At 40.7% G+C, this 17,442-nt stretch overlaps 1 protein-coding gene across 2 annotated transcripts in view; it reads right to left on the reverse strand.

The window, feature by feature from the left end:
* AFTPH (aftiphilin) overlaps window positions 1-17,442 on the reverse strand; it is a 113,514-nt gene that overhangs the window by 17,918 nt on the left and 78,154 nt on the right. The window contains exons 6-8 of one of the 2 annotated variants that reach the window (XM_089684998.1): window positions 15,870-15,989; window positions 12,923-12,983; window positions 7,555-7,638 (exon numbers count right to left, since the gene is read on the reverse strand). In XM_089684998.1, coding sequence (XP_089541124.1) covers window positions 7,555-7,638; window positions 12,923-12,983; window positions 15,870-15,989 — 265 coding nt within the window. The remainder of the gene's footprint in view (window positions 1-7,554; window positions 7,639-12,922; window positions 12,984-15,869; window positions 15,990-17,442) is intronic. The other variant, XM_089690915.1, reaches the window with a different exon arrangement.

The raw sequence follows: 17,442 nt of genomic DNA on the forward strand, positions 1-17,442 counted from the left end.
GTACTCCCCAACATTTACAACTTCAAATTCAGTGTTCCAAATTAGGTGCCAAGGATTAGAACCTCCTTAGAAATTATGCAGATGGAACCAACTAGGTTCAACCATCTATGGCCTCATGTCCTTTTTTCCATTTACATATGTGGCGTCATTATGCCAGCACGAACAGAGATTTAAAAGGCCCTCATAAATAAAGATGACTATGAGGTTTGGCAAGGGATTTAAATAGATTGCAAAATGATTTGAAATCATTTCAGTGCATGGAAAGTAATCTACACATGGTTTAGATACTGCTAATTTGTCCGGGACTGGGAAGACCAGCAAGTTCAACACACGATCTGACCATTTGATGATTCAAGAAGTCTTCAAAATCCCATAATTTCATTGCAGGGTGTTCAGATGATTCCTGCAACAGTTGGGTGTCAAAGTTCATGCAATGAGAACGAGACTGCACCAATTCAACCATTGTGAAAGGTGTGCTAAGAAAAGGCCTTTGCTGTCCAAAAAAAGATCATTAGAGCAAGAATACAGTTAAACACTGAACATATTGGCAAAGACTAAGCATTCTGGAATAATATTCTGAAGACTGATCAAATAGAGTTGTTTGGTCACAGTAACTGTAGACATGTTTGCTGCAAACAAAAGATAGTATATAATGAAAAAACCTTATAACAACTGTGAAGCATGGTGATGGAAATGTTATGGATTATGGTTGCTTGACTGCTTCTGGGCCTGGGCAGCTTGCAGTCATTTATACAACTATACATTCAGCATTATAGTAAGTGTGCTTGATGACATGAGGCCATCTGTCCCAAAGCTGAATTTGAACTGGAAATTTTTTCAACATAATGATTTGAAGCACAAACCAGTAGGGATGGCTCATAAAGAAGATAGATTATGGACTGCGTTGTAAAGCCCTGTTTTGATTACCATTGACACTTTGTAGGAGGACTTTGAAACAGGCCGGTATGGCTAGGAAATCCACAAACATCTTGCAACTGAAAGAATTTTGGATTGATCAGTGATAAAATTAAAAAATTAGTGGCCAGTTATACAAAATGCATACAAACAGTAATTCCTGCTAGAGGGTATGTGTTCTTTTTCCACAGTACACCATTAGATATATTGTTATTTTTGCTAAATGATTGAAAATGAATATATTTCTTGTGTTTGTGATATACTTAATCATGTATATCTTCGCTGTAAACATTGTTCAAATATGTTGAAAAAGTCAACAATCTCCATTGTATGTAAATAACATTTAGGAGAGGTCAGTATTTGCACCTTTCATGATCTTCTTGTTAAAGTGCATTAAAATAGAAGTTTAGGGTTGTTGTTTTTTTCCTGAAATCATACTTACCTAGGTGGATGCTCTAAGTGGAAAAACTCAGCGATCACATGACCACTGATCGATGCGTTCCCATCGTTGCTGAGAGCAGAGAGTGGTGACTGTCAGTCACCACTGTCATCTCTGACCCCCTGCACTCACTGGAGCACTGGGCTATGGAGGGGGAGGGAGTGGATGACTCAGGCTCTCAGCAGATCTTGGGGTGGATCCTGACTTTAAATTTGGGATTTTTCCCCAGTCTGGACCAGCTGAGTGGCATCAGCCAACACTGGGCTCCAGCCTGCTGTCAGTTGAAAACAGGTCACAGGAGTGCAGAACGAACTGCACTCCTGTGATCCACAGGAGAAGTACAGCCAAAGCTTTGGCTGTACTTATTTAATAATTTGGACTGGAAGTTAGGTTGAATTTTCTTATTATGAACACAAACAGCATGAAAAACCTGACAGAGGTTTAAACATTACCTACTCTATCCAAAACTAAAAGGAAAAAAAACAAAACAAAACAAAAAAAAAAAAAAAAAACTTTGGGGATTGGACTTTAACAAACCTTTTAAAAAGCAAACCTGTGTTTTGCCAATACAGGTTTGGTTTAATGCTCCCTAGCCCTTTAGAAGAACATGCTAACCTATCCTACTGAACATGGTTTAGCCAGCAGACACTGAAAACAACCAGTAATTTTGAGTATAGAGGACCATGTGACAGTGCTGGTGATTGGCTTAGCACAAGTCACATGGGTAGCGAAGTCCTGAGTGATGTGTAGGCGTTTGACTATAGCAACTTGGAGCTTACACAGAACTTTCATTACTTGCTATTGGCAGCTGAATGGTGTGGGGGACAAAGGGAAGTTATGTGCTGCTAGGGAGAGTGAAATTAATGCAATTGCCTTTAAATTTAAAAAAAAAGTCAGTACCTTTTTATCTCATGTGATATATTACATCAGCGTCTAGACATATTTAGAAAAGCCAAAAGGGATCCAAGAGAGCAAACTGCTGCATCAGTAGCCTTGCTAGTAGTGAAATGATTAAAAGGCACGGCAGATATAAATGCACATTTTTGGCACTATATAAAAATGATCAATGAACACTGAACCTTGGGTAATTGATAATGTGTGCACACCCTTTACACTTTACACAGCAGTGCTATTAGTTTCTGGACACAAGCTACATAAAATATATACATATGTAGTTTGTTTTTTTTTTCTTTTTGAGGTATTTCAAATTGTTAATACATCTTTTTTTCATACACTGTACTCAAAAAGGTTTCACCCAGCTACCACCATTATGAAGAATTTAATGTTCATTTTTTAGAGAACAATCTAACACAGAGTAATACTTATATTGCTCAAAGGCCCCACAACAACTGGTGGTATACTATTGTGCTGTCTAACGTGGGTGGGCACTATTACGTCACCTCAAATGTGTTGGCCGCTGGTCCTGCACTGTACATGAGAACATTGGCATAGGGTAATAACAATACTGCCAGGATAAGAGACTTCAGGCAATACAACCAGAAATGACAGGGAGGAAGATTGCAGGATCAGGGAGTAAGGTATGTAATAATCTGTGTTAAGGTGGCTATAAATGTATCGATCTGATCAATCTAGGTATGAGTGATCACAAACAAGCGATTCATCATCATTTAAAGTATCAAACAAAGCAATACATAAGATATTATGATCTACATGGCTCATTTAATTATTCTGTAGTGCGATTGGCTGCCTGACAGGCAAACAAATATTTTCTTTCTCAATCAGAAATTATCAATAAAATTCTGCCCTGGTAGAATGTTGCACCAGCATTGAAATTCATCGAAAGCTCACTAAAATAGATCGCATGAAGGGTCTATGGTTTATGATTCCTATTCAATCAATTCATGATCCGATTTGAAAGATCACATTGAGATGTGTTTGGACACCGTTAGATTATCCCCCCAACAAGGCAAGCAATATATTCTTTATTAGCTGTAAAGGATACACAATTTTAATTATTTTATTACTGCCTGGAGTTAGGCTTCAACTCATGATGACTATATTCAAGAGGTAAGGGCTTGTAGTCTGAAACTGCAACCTGTATGTTCAAAATGGGCCATTAAAATTTGACTAGTTGCACTCAGGAAGTATATTGTATTGATGCAACACCATTTACAATGAATCTTCACACTTCATTAAAATGAACATGCAAAACCAGTGAATCACTGCACAATAGTAACAAACTACAATATAGCAATCTGGATAAATTGCATGACTTTATTATAGTTTGATTAAAAATATAAAGGATATAATTCAGAACATGTGGAATGCACAACAGTCACTATTCAAAGACATTCTGAAGACATGATTGTTATTTAAAGTCCTACCAAATCTTTGTTGGTTAGAATTTTTAGAGGGTTTTATAGACTGTCAGTGCATATGGATATCACACAACTGATTTTAGGACTTGGTGAGTGTACTATGAGCCACAGTCAGTTGATGGCTATGGGTGCCATAAAAATTGGTACACACCAAAGGAATTTAAAAAAATTTCTAGAGCCATGCTTCAGCAGGCTCTATATGGAGGAAGACATGTCCAAACTCTGATTGGAAAAATCCCATTGGAAAAACTCCCATCCCACTGGATAAGCAACATCTCATCACACTGCTGTTTAAAATCATTGGAGTGGAGTCTTTCTACATGTGCTTGGGAATTTTTATTATGTAATAATGTGCTTTATAATGACTGTCTTCCTATAGGAAGGATCTAGCAGATGCTAACTGAAGATCAGAGGACACAAAATTAGGTTTTCTTCAGTTTCCCTACTGAAAGTTTGGAAAATATGCGATACCTATAATTGGCTAACTTAAGTGATAAAGATGCAAGCTTTTAAAGGACATTAGGTTTTTTTGCCAGGCATTATTGTTAATGATGCAATTTCCCCACACCCTAGCAAAGAAATAAATCAGTGCCCGCAATATGTATACATTAAGTGACAAAATACAAAGCTGTTCTTCTTCAGACTTAAAATTAAGTCCAGAAAAGAAAAAAAAAAAAGATACAACAAAAACTCAAGGCTTGACTGTGCTTTCATAAATTTTTTCAGAAAAGATTGTGTTGTCAAATATATCAAAATCAGTGAAATAAATTATAAATACACAATTAAATTTCATCCACAATGCATAACATAGCGCAAACCAGTTGACCAGTTGTACAAAGCAAAGCGCATTTCGACTTCTTTTTAAGCAAAAGAGGTCAATAACCTCCAGTGAGTGCGATGTGTTTCTAGTTGGTGGAGACGAAGAGCACATTTATGGTGTCACACATTCATCACTCTTTATGTGGATTGTGATTTGCACGGAGCACCATGTTTGGAGTATATTATGCATTATATGAACAATTTATTTGTGTATTTATAATTTTTCACTGATTTTGATATATTTGACAACACAATCATAAAATACATATAACAGAGGGTTTACTTGCCAAAAGGATTTGTCTGTCTTATCTTTCTATCATTCCCCGATAATTCAGCGGCAGTTGCAACAACCACAGTTGCAGTACAGTTACTATGTGGCCCCATTCATATGACCGGTGGTATACTTTTTTTGTCAGGACTGCAAAGCATCAAAGCCACGGTATGTGTATCACACCCTACCACCAGTACCCCCACCCCTGGCTGCAAGTGTAAATAAGGAATTAAGGAATACAGTCGTTTCCACTCTCCCTCGGCCTTCTGACTAGATAGTGAAAGTGCAGCAGTCGACTGTTGTCTCTGCTCACACTGCTCTCCAATGGCATGTTCCTTATCAACAGATTTGCATGCAGTACAGCTGATTAGACTGTCTCAGTTTAGGACAGAGCAGAGCAAACAATCACATCTGGGTAAAGGTACCTTAAAGCAGGCCATAGATGGGTTGCAAGAAAGAAAATCGCTCGATCCCCCCTATCAACACAGTCAGTGTTGATGTGGGAATCCCTCCTATGGATCCAATGTCTTCTTCCGGAGAGGGGGTGGGGGATGCCACCCCTGCCAGGAGAACACGTTGATTATTGCTAGTGGCTATAGCTGCGAGCAATAATCGCATGCTAGAAATTCCACATGCTGGTTGATTGATGGATCAACTTGGGTACAATCAGCCTGCCCATAGATGGTCCCTGCTGAAAGGGGCTGAGATTCTAACCATCTATGGCTGGCCTAAAGTCAACTGCAAACCAATCCTAGAAGCCAGATAGTCAGCACAAATGAAATATACACTCTGTACACGTGCTGACTCTTGCATTTTGCAAATATGTCCAACCTACGTTCGACTTTGGAAGCTATAACACCACTCACAGAGCAACATAATATAAATTAGGAGACTTTAATAAAAAAAAAAAATGCAGCAGCAATAATGATATATCTGCAATCTGTTGAGCAGTCTTACCTCAAAAAACTTCTCAGGACCAAAATGCAGGAGCTGCCGCTGTTGACTTGTTTTAGATGCTGCAAACATCTCTCCTTTGTCATTTAGTAAGGGTGGTCATACGTTATGCAATATTCTTTCCTTCAGCCACGGAAGAAAAGAAAAATCGCTTGATTCCCCCATCAACATTGACTCTCCCACTGCACTATTATATTCTGACAGCGGGAGGTTTCCTCGCTGCCAGAATACAATGATCACTGCCGCCGTCTATTGTACATCGAAAAAAAAATGCAGCAGCAATAATGATGCATCTGCAATCTGTTGAGCAGTCTTACCTCAAAAGAAACTTCTCAGGACCAAAATGCAGGAGCTGCCGCTGTTGACTTGTTTTAGATGCTGCAAACATCTCTCCTTTGTCATTTAGTAAGGGTGGTCATACGTTATGCAATATTCTTTCCTTCAGCCACAGAAGAAAAGAAAATCGCTTGATTCCCCCATCAACATTGATTTTCCCACTGCACTATTATAGTCTGACAGCGGGAGGTTTCCTCGCTGCCAGAATACAATGATCACTGCCGCCGTCTATTGTACATTGAAAAAAAAAAAAGAAAAGATAGATAGATAGATTTCAGTAAAACCAGTCTTCCCACAGAGGGATCAAAATTCAGCCAGTTCATGCTGAACCAATTTCGATACTTCTATGGCCGGCTTAAATCACTAATCTGGAAGTAATAGTATAACAGGGGACCCAACACTTCACTGTGTACATACTGGTTTCAGGTAACTGACTCACTAAACAGTAAATCAAAGATATGAATGACAGTACTACAACTTGCACCTTCAAAAACACTATTCGATGTCACTAATGGCACCTCTTATATTTCTCTTATGTTTTCTTAAAAAGAAAACAGAAGCTTTAAGCCCCGTACACACAGGCCGAATATTGTCCACTATCAGCTAGTTCAAAAGAAAGAGGCCGACATTCAGCCCATGTGTACACCCGCCTGTCCAACAGAAGCCGGCTGAAAGGCCAGCTTCTATTGAGCGGGTATGCTGGGAATCCGATCAGTGCTGCCAATGGGGAAAGTGGAGGTGGAAATTCTCCCCCCCCCCCCCCAACCCCGTCAGAACACAGTAACTCAGCGGGGAGATCGCTTTACTAACATTGGAGCTTTTTAAATTGCTTTCGTTCAGCCGCTGGGTTGAACGGAGACAAAAAAACAAAAAAAAAACTGGTGGTGTGTACCCAGCAATAGTCATCAACTGTTGACTACAGTTTGATCACAATAGCATAAGAGAGCAAAATGGTAAGTGGTAATTGCACTATTATTGTTGTCAATGTGACCCTTTCATTTGCTACTTCAAGTATTAAATGTGAAAAGAAGCAAACAGCATTAAATAAATGGGAAACTAGAATTGTGTTTGACCAACTACATCCCTAGATGACTTCTTCTGTTAAACTGAAAATCCATGTGGATCCCTATCTGCTAACCTACAGGGAAAGAAGTGTCCCTCATTTCACTAACTCAACTTTGTGTTTTGTGATCTGATGTTCTGCTCTTCAGGTCTTTTCATAACAAGGGCAATTCACAGCATAGCAGTTAGTTAGCATTTTGATAATTGTGAATTATGACTAATATTTAGCTAACTAAAAAAATATAATTTTTAGTCCTGAACATAAAGAAAATATTTACAAAACATTATACATTCCTTAAGAAGTTCTTATTAGTGGTAATATGCACAAAAACCAAAACAAAAAACAGCTGTCTTGTTTGTAGGAAAGCCACAGTGACTTGCTCATGCTTTCTAGGCAACCATTCTGACACTCAGCTGACCTGGGAGAGTGGTGGTGCTGTTAAAGCCACTGTCATCCACGGGCCCAAAGAAATCAAGATTCAGAAGAGTGGAACCTCCACTAGCTTCAAATTCAGAGACCACGTTGGTAGTCAGCCGTACAAAAGGTAAGCCAGAGGAAGGATTGTGTGTGTAAAAAGGGGGTAAGACATACACTTAAACATGCAAGATATTACTACTAAATATGCCACAGTTAGAAAATACTAACAGCTTACATAGTTATATGCAAGAATGAGCAAACACAAGGCAAGAATTCACAGTAAAGAAATCAAGATTATAATAGATCTTGAGACAATGTACACTGCTATACATTTGTTTAACAGGAAACAAGAGACAGAAAGGTACACACAATTCTACAATTTAATGGGAAATAACGCAGTGTATTTTTACAGGGACTACATCCTTGTCAGAAGGCCCTTGTGACTTAATGGGAGGGATCAGTACAGTAGGTTCTGGTGCATATACAGTACCACTCAGGATATGAAGTGCTAACCTACATACCTAACCTGCTTAGCACATTCTTTCTCATCTCAAAGACATCAACCACCAATGAAGGCCACACGTCATATTATTGTAGCCACTGCTCAAAATATTCTAATTCTGGCCAAGCAGAGAAGTCACAAACCCTAAGGACCCATTTGTACCTATGTGGTTTTTTTATGCCTCAAATGCATGTTCATAGGTTTTCAATTGATTCTATTGTTGTTTGTTCAAATATACCGTATTTTCCAGCGTATAAGACGACTTTTTACCCCTTGAAAATCTTCTCAAAAGTCGGGGGTTGTCTTATACGCCGGTAACGGCATGCTGACACTTTTTAGGGGGGCGGCGCGGTCCCCCCCTTCCAACAGAAGGGACACTAAGTACAGGGGTGGGCAGGGGCTGCTGTCTCTTACCTGGCTCCGGTCCCACAACGATCCGGTCCAGGAAGCGCGGCTGCTCCTTCCTTCGGTTCGTCCACTGGATGTTCGCGCGGCTGCTCGGCTCCGCCTCCTCACCGGTGATTGGCCGCCAGAACTGTAGCTCAGGAAAGGCACACAGGCGGCCAATCACCGGCGAGGAGGCGGAGCTGAGCGGCCCCGCGAAAATCGAGTGGAGATGCAGGTAAGTGTGCCGTGCTTAGGTGCTGCTGCAACCACATATGCTGGCTGCAGCAGCACCATACTGGAACAGGGGTCAGCAAGTGTCAGTGGGAGGAATAGTGCCCCATCGTTGGTGTCACTGATACCAATGATGGGGCATTATTCCTCCCACTGACACCAACGATGGCGCACTTTTCCTCCCCCCCCACTGACACCAACGATTGGGCATTATTGCTCCCCCCCACTGACACCAATGATGGGGCACTATTCCACCCCCCACTGACACCAATGATGGGGCACTATTCCACCCCCCACTGACACCAATGATGGGATACTATTCCTCCCCCCCCACTGACACCAACGATTGGGCATTATTGCTCCCCCCCACTGACACCAATGATGGGGCACTATTCCACCCCCCACTGACACCAATGATGGGGCACTATTCCACCCCCCACTGACACCAATGATGGGATACTATTCCTCCCCCCCCACTGACACCAACGATGGGGCACTATTCCCCCCCCCCCCACTGACACCAATGATGGGATACTATTCCTCCCACTGACACCAAAGATGGGGCACTATTCCACTGACACCAATGATGGGGTGCTATTCCCCCCAATGATACTAATGATGGGGCACTATTCCTGCCACTGGTACCAATGATGGGGCACTATTCCTCCCACTGACACCAATGATGGGACACTATTCCTCCCACTGATACCAATGATGGGGCACTATTCCTCCCACTAATATCAATGATGGGACACTATTCCTCCCACTGATACCAATGATGGGGCACTATTCCTCCCACTGATACTAATGATGGGACACTATTCCTTCCACTGACACCAATGATGGGGCACTATTCCTCCCACTGACACCAATGATGGGATGCTATTCCTCCCACTGACACCAATGATGGGGCACTATTCCTGCCACTGATACTAATGATGGGGCACTATTCCTGCCACTGATACCAATGATGGGGCACTATTCCTCCCACTGACACCAATGATGGGGCACTATTCCTCCCACTGACACCAATGATGGGGCACTATTCCTCCCACTGACACCAATGATGGGGCACTATTCCTCCCACTGATACCAATGATGGGGCACTATTCCTCCCACTGATACCAATGATGGGGCACTATTCCTCCCACTGACACCAATGATGGGGCACTATTCCTCCCACTGACACCAATGATGGAGCACTATTCCTCCCACTAATACCAATGATGGGGCACTATTCCTCCCACTAATACCAATGATGGGGCACGATTCCTCCCACTGACACCAATGATGGGGCACGATTCTTCCCACTGGTGTGCACTGGAAGAGGGGTAGTCTTATACGGCGAGTATAGCCCAAACACTACATTTTAAACAGGAAAAGTAGGGGGTCGTCTTATACGCCCAGTCGTCTTATACGCCAGAAAATACGGTAAGCTGTTTGTTGGCATGCATTTGCCAAAAAATATTTCATGCCCATTTTTTTTAACATTCGACGTGTGTTATAAAGGGCTTTTGGTAGGCATAGCAGCACATATTAAATGCCCTGCCCAAAGCAATTAAAAATGCATGAATAAGGCAACAACTTGATGAGTGGTTTCCATCTCAGATTTTCCATTCTGAAATTATTATTGCCCAACACTCATATATTAAAAGCAAATTTGGATTTTATACTGTAAAAATATTTATATTTTCTAATTTAGAAGCTCTTTCTTTCATAATAGGTTTTTAATTTAAATTCTGATTTGGGAATTAAGGAGTTCTGCAACATTTGCAGGTAACTGTCCCAGGTACCCCTCATATGCCTGACAAAGGGGTCTTGGGCAACTCCAAAATGTTGCACTTGGGCTTTTGTGATGTGACCTTTCTGCAATAAAAGTTTTGAACGACGTTTCATGATCCACGGTGGGTGTGCTGAGGAATATGTGCACTACAATTTACACACAATATTCCCAGCGCTCTCGTTCCTGAGAAATGGCTGTTAGACATCAGTGGGTGCTGTAGTGACCACTGGCTGAATACCATCGACGTTCAAATGGAAAAAAGGTCACAAGGGCACCAGGGATCTCAGAAGGGGTCCACAGCTTTCTTCAGTGATCACATCATATTTACAGAAGCAATGTTTTGGAGACACGCAGGGCCCCTTCATCAGGCATGTGACATCTCACTGTTCGGAGATTCTTCGCGAGCTGGTGACATTTTTCCCATTTCCTACTTAAGAGTTTAGGTCAGCTTCGTTTAGTTTGCCTATATTTTTCCTTTCCTGGTCCCTCCCTCCTTCATCAATGTGCTAATGAATAATTGAAATAATATTTCTCTAATGCAGCCCATAGAGGATTCTTTTTCTTTTTTTAGAAGGAAAAAATAAAATGACTCAATCCCCAATCCACTCATTTAAGGTGGATGGGGGAATTCTCCCCGCTGAGCTATTACACTCTGGCAGTGGGGAGACTTCCCCGCCGTCAGAATACACTAATCAGCACTGCCCACTATTGCCTGTTATGCTGACTAAGTGGGGAAACCCTAAAGGATAGATGTACAGAAGTCAATCGGTATATCGACTTCTGTACAACCAACGTGACTATACATGGAATGAAATTCAGCCAGTCCCTGCTGAGCAGGCCACATTTGGATCCATGTATGGCCGGCCTAAGAGTCCTTAGCCCTGATAAAAGCAGTTGCCTGGCCCTTGGGAGAGGTATGCAAATATCAAATGCCTTGATGAGTGAATGTCAGTCTGGAGAAATAGGCACTCCTAGGTAGGCCCACATATGATGTTAATCCTCCACGACTGAAAGAACTGAAATCTAGTTAATGAAAGGGGTGGGTCAGGGACAGTAAGACTGGGAAATAAAGCCTAGCTGATGCTGGGCAACCTTAAGTCAGGATATGAGGCAGGCTCTATCAGACTTGATGCAGCTTCTAATGCATACTGTATTCACAGTAAGATCAATATTGAGCTAATTAAGGCAGTTGACACAGTGTTGTCAAATGACAAAAAATGTATTGTCTAATATTTTTAATCTAAAACTTTTATTTAAAATTTTTTTTTTTAAAAATGGCATTATAGACTTGTTTTGGATGTATTTTTCACAAATTGTAACTATAGCAACAAATGTGCTTTAAACCTATTAAAAAACAAAATTGAAGGAGTCATTATGACCGTTTGAGTATCCCTTGGTATGGGCCAACTATGGGCTTCCTAGTGTTAAAGGCTACTAAATTGTAGCTCACCTAACTGTGAACATTAAATGAATTATTTCCCATTAAAAAACTGAAAGCAGACAATTCTAAGAAGAAAGATTTGGTTAAAGTAACAGGATGCAATGACAACAGAAAGAGAATGAAATCAATGCATTCAGGCTTTCCTTCATTGACTGACGTAGAAAAGATTGGACCTCCCATACCAGTACAATGGAGTGGATTAACAGTCATAATGAAAATGGGCTCGACGCCTCTACTGCACTGTATGAGGATGCTTACTATATGTCAGGAAGTCAAAAAGTCTAGCACTACTTGATAAATAAGAACAGGGAAAGTAAGTAGATTACTGAATGAGGAAATTTAGAGTAGAACTGGAAACATAGTAAAAAGGAATGCAGAGAGGAATATACAACCAAGCTGAAAACATACCTTGCTCTTCAACTGGTCAAACATCAATGAATAGATAAATAACAATGTGAAAACATTTTTTTAATAGGAACTGTTTGTAGTCATACCTAATAAATGCACCGTTTTATATAAAATTAATAGCTAACACTAAAGAAATTTAAGACTAAAAAAGAAAACATTTAAGGGGTATTTCTATTAAAAATGGATATCCAGCATTTGCTTTTGACGAGTGGATTGCCCCACACCTTCAATATGCAACAAGGCAGGAGCTGCAGTTACAAATTGCACCTGCGGCGCCATTTGTTCATAAAACTGATATTATGGCAATGGCTTTCTCAGAGGGCCACTGTACATTATAGAGGGGTTCCAGTCCACCCAGAAGATAAGTGATTTCCAATTAAGATGGAAATCCATTTTAACACTTTACGCTCTCTCAAGGACATGCTGTCATTTGTGCTGATAGAAAGAACTATTTCGGCCCAACTACATGTGCTGAGAATGCAAAGAGGAAAGAAAGCCTGAATCTCCCAAGAAAAGACTGACAAGACAAAGAAAAGTTTAGCAAAGAGAAGACTGTTTGGTCTGTGAAGCTCTCTTATGTCTAGGTGTGCTGCTAGAGGCTCTACGGAGAGACGTACCATCTAAGGGGTTGGTAAGGCCACTGCTACTCCAGTCAAACTGGACAGGTGGGAGGGATTCCTGCAAAGGAAAGAAAGGACAAAGATTACATCCTATGCAGCTTTAAACATTTTGAAACCATATAAAAACGGAGAAGGGAAAACATAAAAAAAAAGACAAAACATCTGAAAGATTTCCATGAAAAATAGAAAAAAAGCCATTCACTTGGGATTCCTTTCTGAAGTAACAGAGGAGCTGTCCCCTCCAACAATCTTTTTTGTAATTCCTTTTCATTATTTACAGAGCCCGGAGGACTAAAGTCAGACCATACTAGTACACACAATGGACTCAACAGGCTCCATGCCATAGAACAGGGTTTCCCAAACTGTGGGATATGTACCAGTGGTGATATCCATCCTCACTGTTGGGGGTGGGGGGGGGGGGCACTGCAGATCTCAGAATGATTTCTGCAGGGGAGATTATGCATGCTATTGTGCCATAGCAGTAAACATCACAGGCAAAGTAAAATATAGGGGATGTGTGTTCCACTAGAGATTTTGGAAAAGATAATATCCTCACTGAATGTTGACAGTGTAAGGGAGTTGGACATATGGTCCTTTTTTCTTCTTTAATACATGAATGGAACAAAGATGCTGCATTGGTTTTAACCACTTCAAGTCCGGACACTATCACCCCCTTTCAGTCCAGGCCAATTTTCAGCTTTCGGTGCTATCACACTTTGAATGACAATTGCGCGGTCATGCAAAAACCCAAATTAGTTTATAACCAAAAATAATAAATTTTTCATAATTTTTTTTACATTTTTATTAAATTTGTTTATATTATTTATGGGTTTTTTTTAGCATACTGTCACCCTAGCAATACAGTGTCACCATAGTGACACTGTACTACTTGTGGGGGATGATAAAGATTTTTTTTTCTTTTTTACACGGATTGCTTTTACACCCATAAAGGCTGTAAAGCAATCATTTCTCCTCCTCTCTGGCTGCATTCCTGCACCCATTGAGAAATACTGTGTGAGCTGTGATTGGTCACAGCTTATCACATGGTACAAGGCTGTTGTGACTGGCCTTGTACCATGTGACCTCTGTGATCATTCACAGATTTCAGGAAGTGACATCTTGTTTACTACTGTTGGCCAATCAGTGATCACATGAATCGGGTCCTCACACAGAGGTCCTGTACAGCGATCTGTGTTCCATTGTGTCCTCCAGACACAGCGGGCACCAATCGCGGTGCCACTGTGCGCTCCCAGGCAGTGGATGCGGGGGGATGTTTAGAAACGTCCACCCGCATTGGCATCACTCCAATCCGGACGTTTATCGGCATGGGCCTGGCGGGAAGAGGTTAAAGGTGTTGCACAAGAGAACAAAGTTTGCAGTAGGAAATTTAACCAACAGATGGAGGTTGAAGATCGAATCAAGTTAAACCTAGGAGATGTGTGAAGAGCAATCTAATAAAGTACACATACAGGTTCACATAAAAATAAATATATAAAATAAAAACAGAGAAAATTTCCAATTTTTTTACAAAATGCATCTAAATGCAAACTAACATTGGGTAATACTATAAAAACACAAATATTATTTTGGCAGTCATTCAATGTACGAGGAAAATGTAAAAACCAATCTAAGTAAGGTAGTAGTAAGCACAATTCAGCCTAGGCACTAACCATATACCGTACCACTAAGCCATGACAGCACTGTTCTTTCCACAAAGCGGTCCTCTAATTTCTATAGGGATTTGTATTCCATTACATATTACATCATGTGTGATGTCAACTTATCTATCAGTCATCAGAAAAAGATCTACAACAATCGATGCCATCACAATCATTATGGAGGACCTACTACGTAAAACTTAAATACAATGGGCGGAGATTTACAAAAACTAGAGCAGACAGAAGGTGGAGCACCTGTGCATAGCGACTAATCAGTAGAATCAACAGTGTGGGTTGCAGATGTTGCAACTTGTAGCAGTACAGTATTTTTCACACAGGTGGCTGGAGGGGGGTAAAAACAGATGAGTGTGCTGTGGTTTTACTGTCCGTCAGCTACCCACCTGAATTCTAACATTACAGCCTAACAGGGCTGTACACATTTTTTACTCGAGTTGCAGAGTTTGACAGGCAGCAACACCTGCCAACTCTCTCATTATATTAATCGGGCCACACCGCAATCACTAACGAAATGCTTGTCGCATAGTAAAAAAAACAAAAAAACAAAAAAAAACAAAAAACAGGCATCAGGAGGTGACAGTAGCTCCTCCTGAATGCCTGTCAGTCATTGCAGGATGGTAAGCTTACTGCCTGTCTGAAATAACACTATATGTGGTAACACAGACAATGCCAAAGTAATTAATAAAATACAATCACTGGCCACTTTATTAGTTACACCTGTTCAATTGCTTGGTAACACAAATTGCTAATCAGCCAATCACATGGCAGCAACTCAATGCATTTAGGCAACTAGACATGGTGAAGATAACTTGCTGAAGTTCAAACCGAGCATCAGAATGGGGAGGAGAGTTGATTTAAGTGATTATGAACGTGGCATAGTTGTTGGTGCCAGACAGGCTGGTCTGAGTATTTCAAAACCTGCTGATCTACTGGGATTTTCACACACAACCATCTCTAGGGTTTACAGAGAATCGTTGAAAAAAATTAATTATCCAATGAGCGGCAGTTGTGTGGACAAAAATGCCTTGTTGATGTCAGAGAAGAATGGGCAGACAGGTTCGAATGATAGAAAGGCAACAGTAACTCATATCAGTATGAACCAAATCTCTGGGGAATGTTTCCGACACCTTGTTGAATCTATGCCATGGAGGATTGAAGGCAATTCTGAAGGCAGTCCAACCCAGTACTAGCAAGGTGCACCTAATGAAGTGGCCAGTGAATGTATAATGTGGATAGTCATACATTAAATGACAAGACAACTAAAATACCTGCAACTGATCAGAAGAAGAAATGTCCTCTGGAGAAAGATGAGAAGACTGTCCAATTGAGGCAATTTTCTCTGCAGCAGATAAAGGCTTAAGGGGCTCTTTTGTTGGCTCCAGCATACCCTGCACAAACAAAAGGATGTAAAAAGAAATAAATTGATAAGCAAAACATATCAAACCAGAAATTTTATAATATCATTTTACAGAAATAGATTTGAAACAGGGCTGAGGACTCTACCCTTACATGATAGCACTCAGACCCAATGATTGTCCGTCTAGGCATCCAGTGCTGTATCACAGGAAGAACCGGACAGACTTATAGCTTCCCTATACTAGATACTGGGTATGTCACGAGCCTCTGGTCTGGGAGAGGCAAACAAGCCAGTGGGACAGTGTAGGGAAAGTAATCTGAATGTGCAAAGTACCGGTTTGAGTCAAAGGAAAAATGTAAGGTTCTTTTATAAAGTACATATTGTGCACTACTGTAACAAGATGTTCGAGTCATATTTTTAAACATGCATGTGCAGCCAAATTTTTTAGGTTTTGGATAGGGAGGGGAAGGGTTAGAATGTTTTAGTTTTACTGCTATCTGTGGCTCCACTAGCAAAATTTCCCCACACTAGGGGCGGCTCAAATGATTTGTTCTGGGCTGCGCTGGGCAGTCTTTCTCAATGCATAATGAACATAAAGACAAGTTGATCTGTCCTGTTTCCTATGAAGTCAGTTCACACCACTGGGTTGTGAGGTTGTGCGTTGAATAAAGTATTGCATGCACTACTACTTTTCAACACAGCGTGTTGCGGTGCTAACCATTGCCTGGCAATGCCACAGCGGTGAATGGAACGGAATTAAATGTCACTTGTGACATTTCTAACAAAACAAAAAGAATTTTAAAAAATGAAATCAGTAAGATGTGCTGGGATTGGCACAAGGGCACTGTCCTAGCGTTCAATGTGCCAGCCAGTGTGAACGAGCCTTCACTGTCTTGATAAGGTTTTCACCAGACCATAAGCGAGCAAAAATCTCAGCACCAACACAGATAGAATTGATACAAGACAGAAGTTATCTAAAATGTGCAACATGCATTAATATTAACATACACAGTTGTGCTCAAAAGTTTACATACCCTGGCAGAAATTGTGAAATTTTGGGATTGATATTGAAAATGTGACTGATCATGCCAAAAAATGCTCTTTTATTGAAGGATGATGATCATGTGAAGCCATTTATTATCAAACAGTTGTTTGGCTCCTTTTTAAATCATAATGATAACAGAAATCACCCAAATGGCCATGATCAAAAGTTTACATACCCTGGAATGTTTGGCCTTGGTACAGACACACAAGGTGACACACACGGGTTAAAATGCCAATTAGGAGGTTAATGTCCCACATCTGTGGCTTTTTAAAAATTGCAATTAGTGTCAGTGTATAAATAGTCAATGAGTCTGTTAGCTCTTACATGGAAGCACTGATTAGGCTAGATACTGAGCCTTGGGGATCAGAAAAGAACTGTCAGAAGTCCTGCGTAACAAGGTAATGGAACTTTATAAAGATGGAAAAGGACATAAAAAGAT

The sequence above is a fragment of the Staurois parvus genome, unplaced genomic scaffold (genome assembly GCF_062004578.1).
Source record: "Staurois parvus isolate SC_StPar_1 unplaced genomic scaffold, SC_StPar_1.0 ptg000001l, whole genome shotgun sequence".
Classification (NCBI taxonomy): domain Eukaryota; kingdom Metazoa; phylum Chordata; class Amphibia; order Anura; family Ranidae; genus Staurois; species Staurois parvus.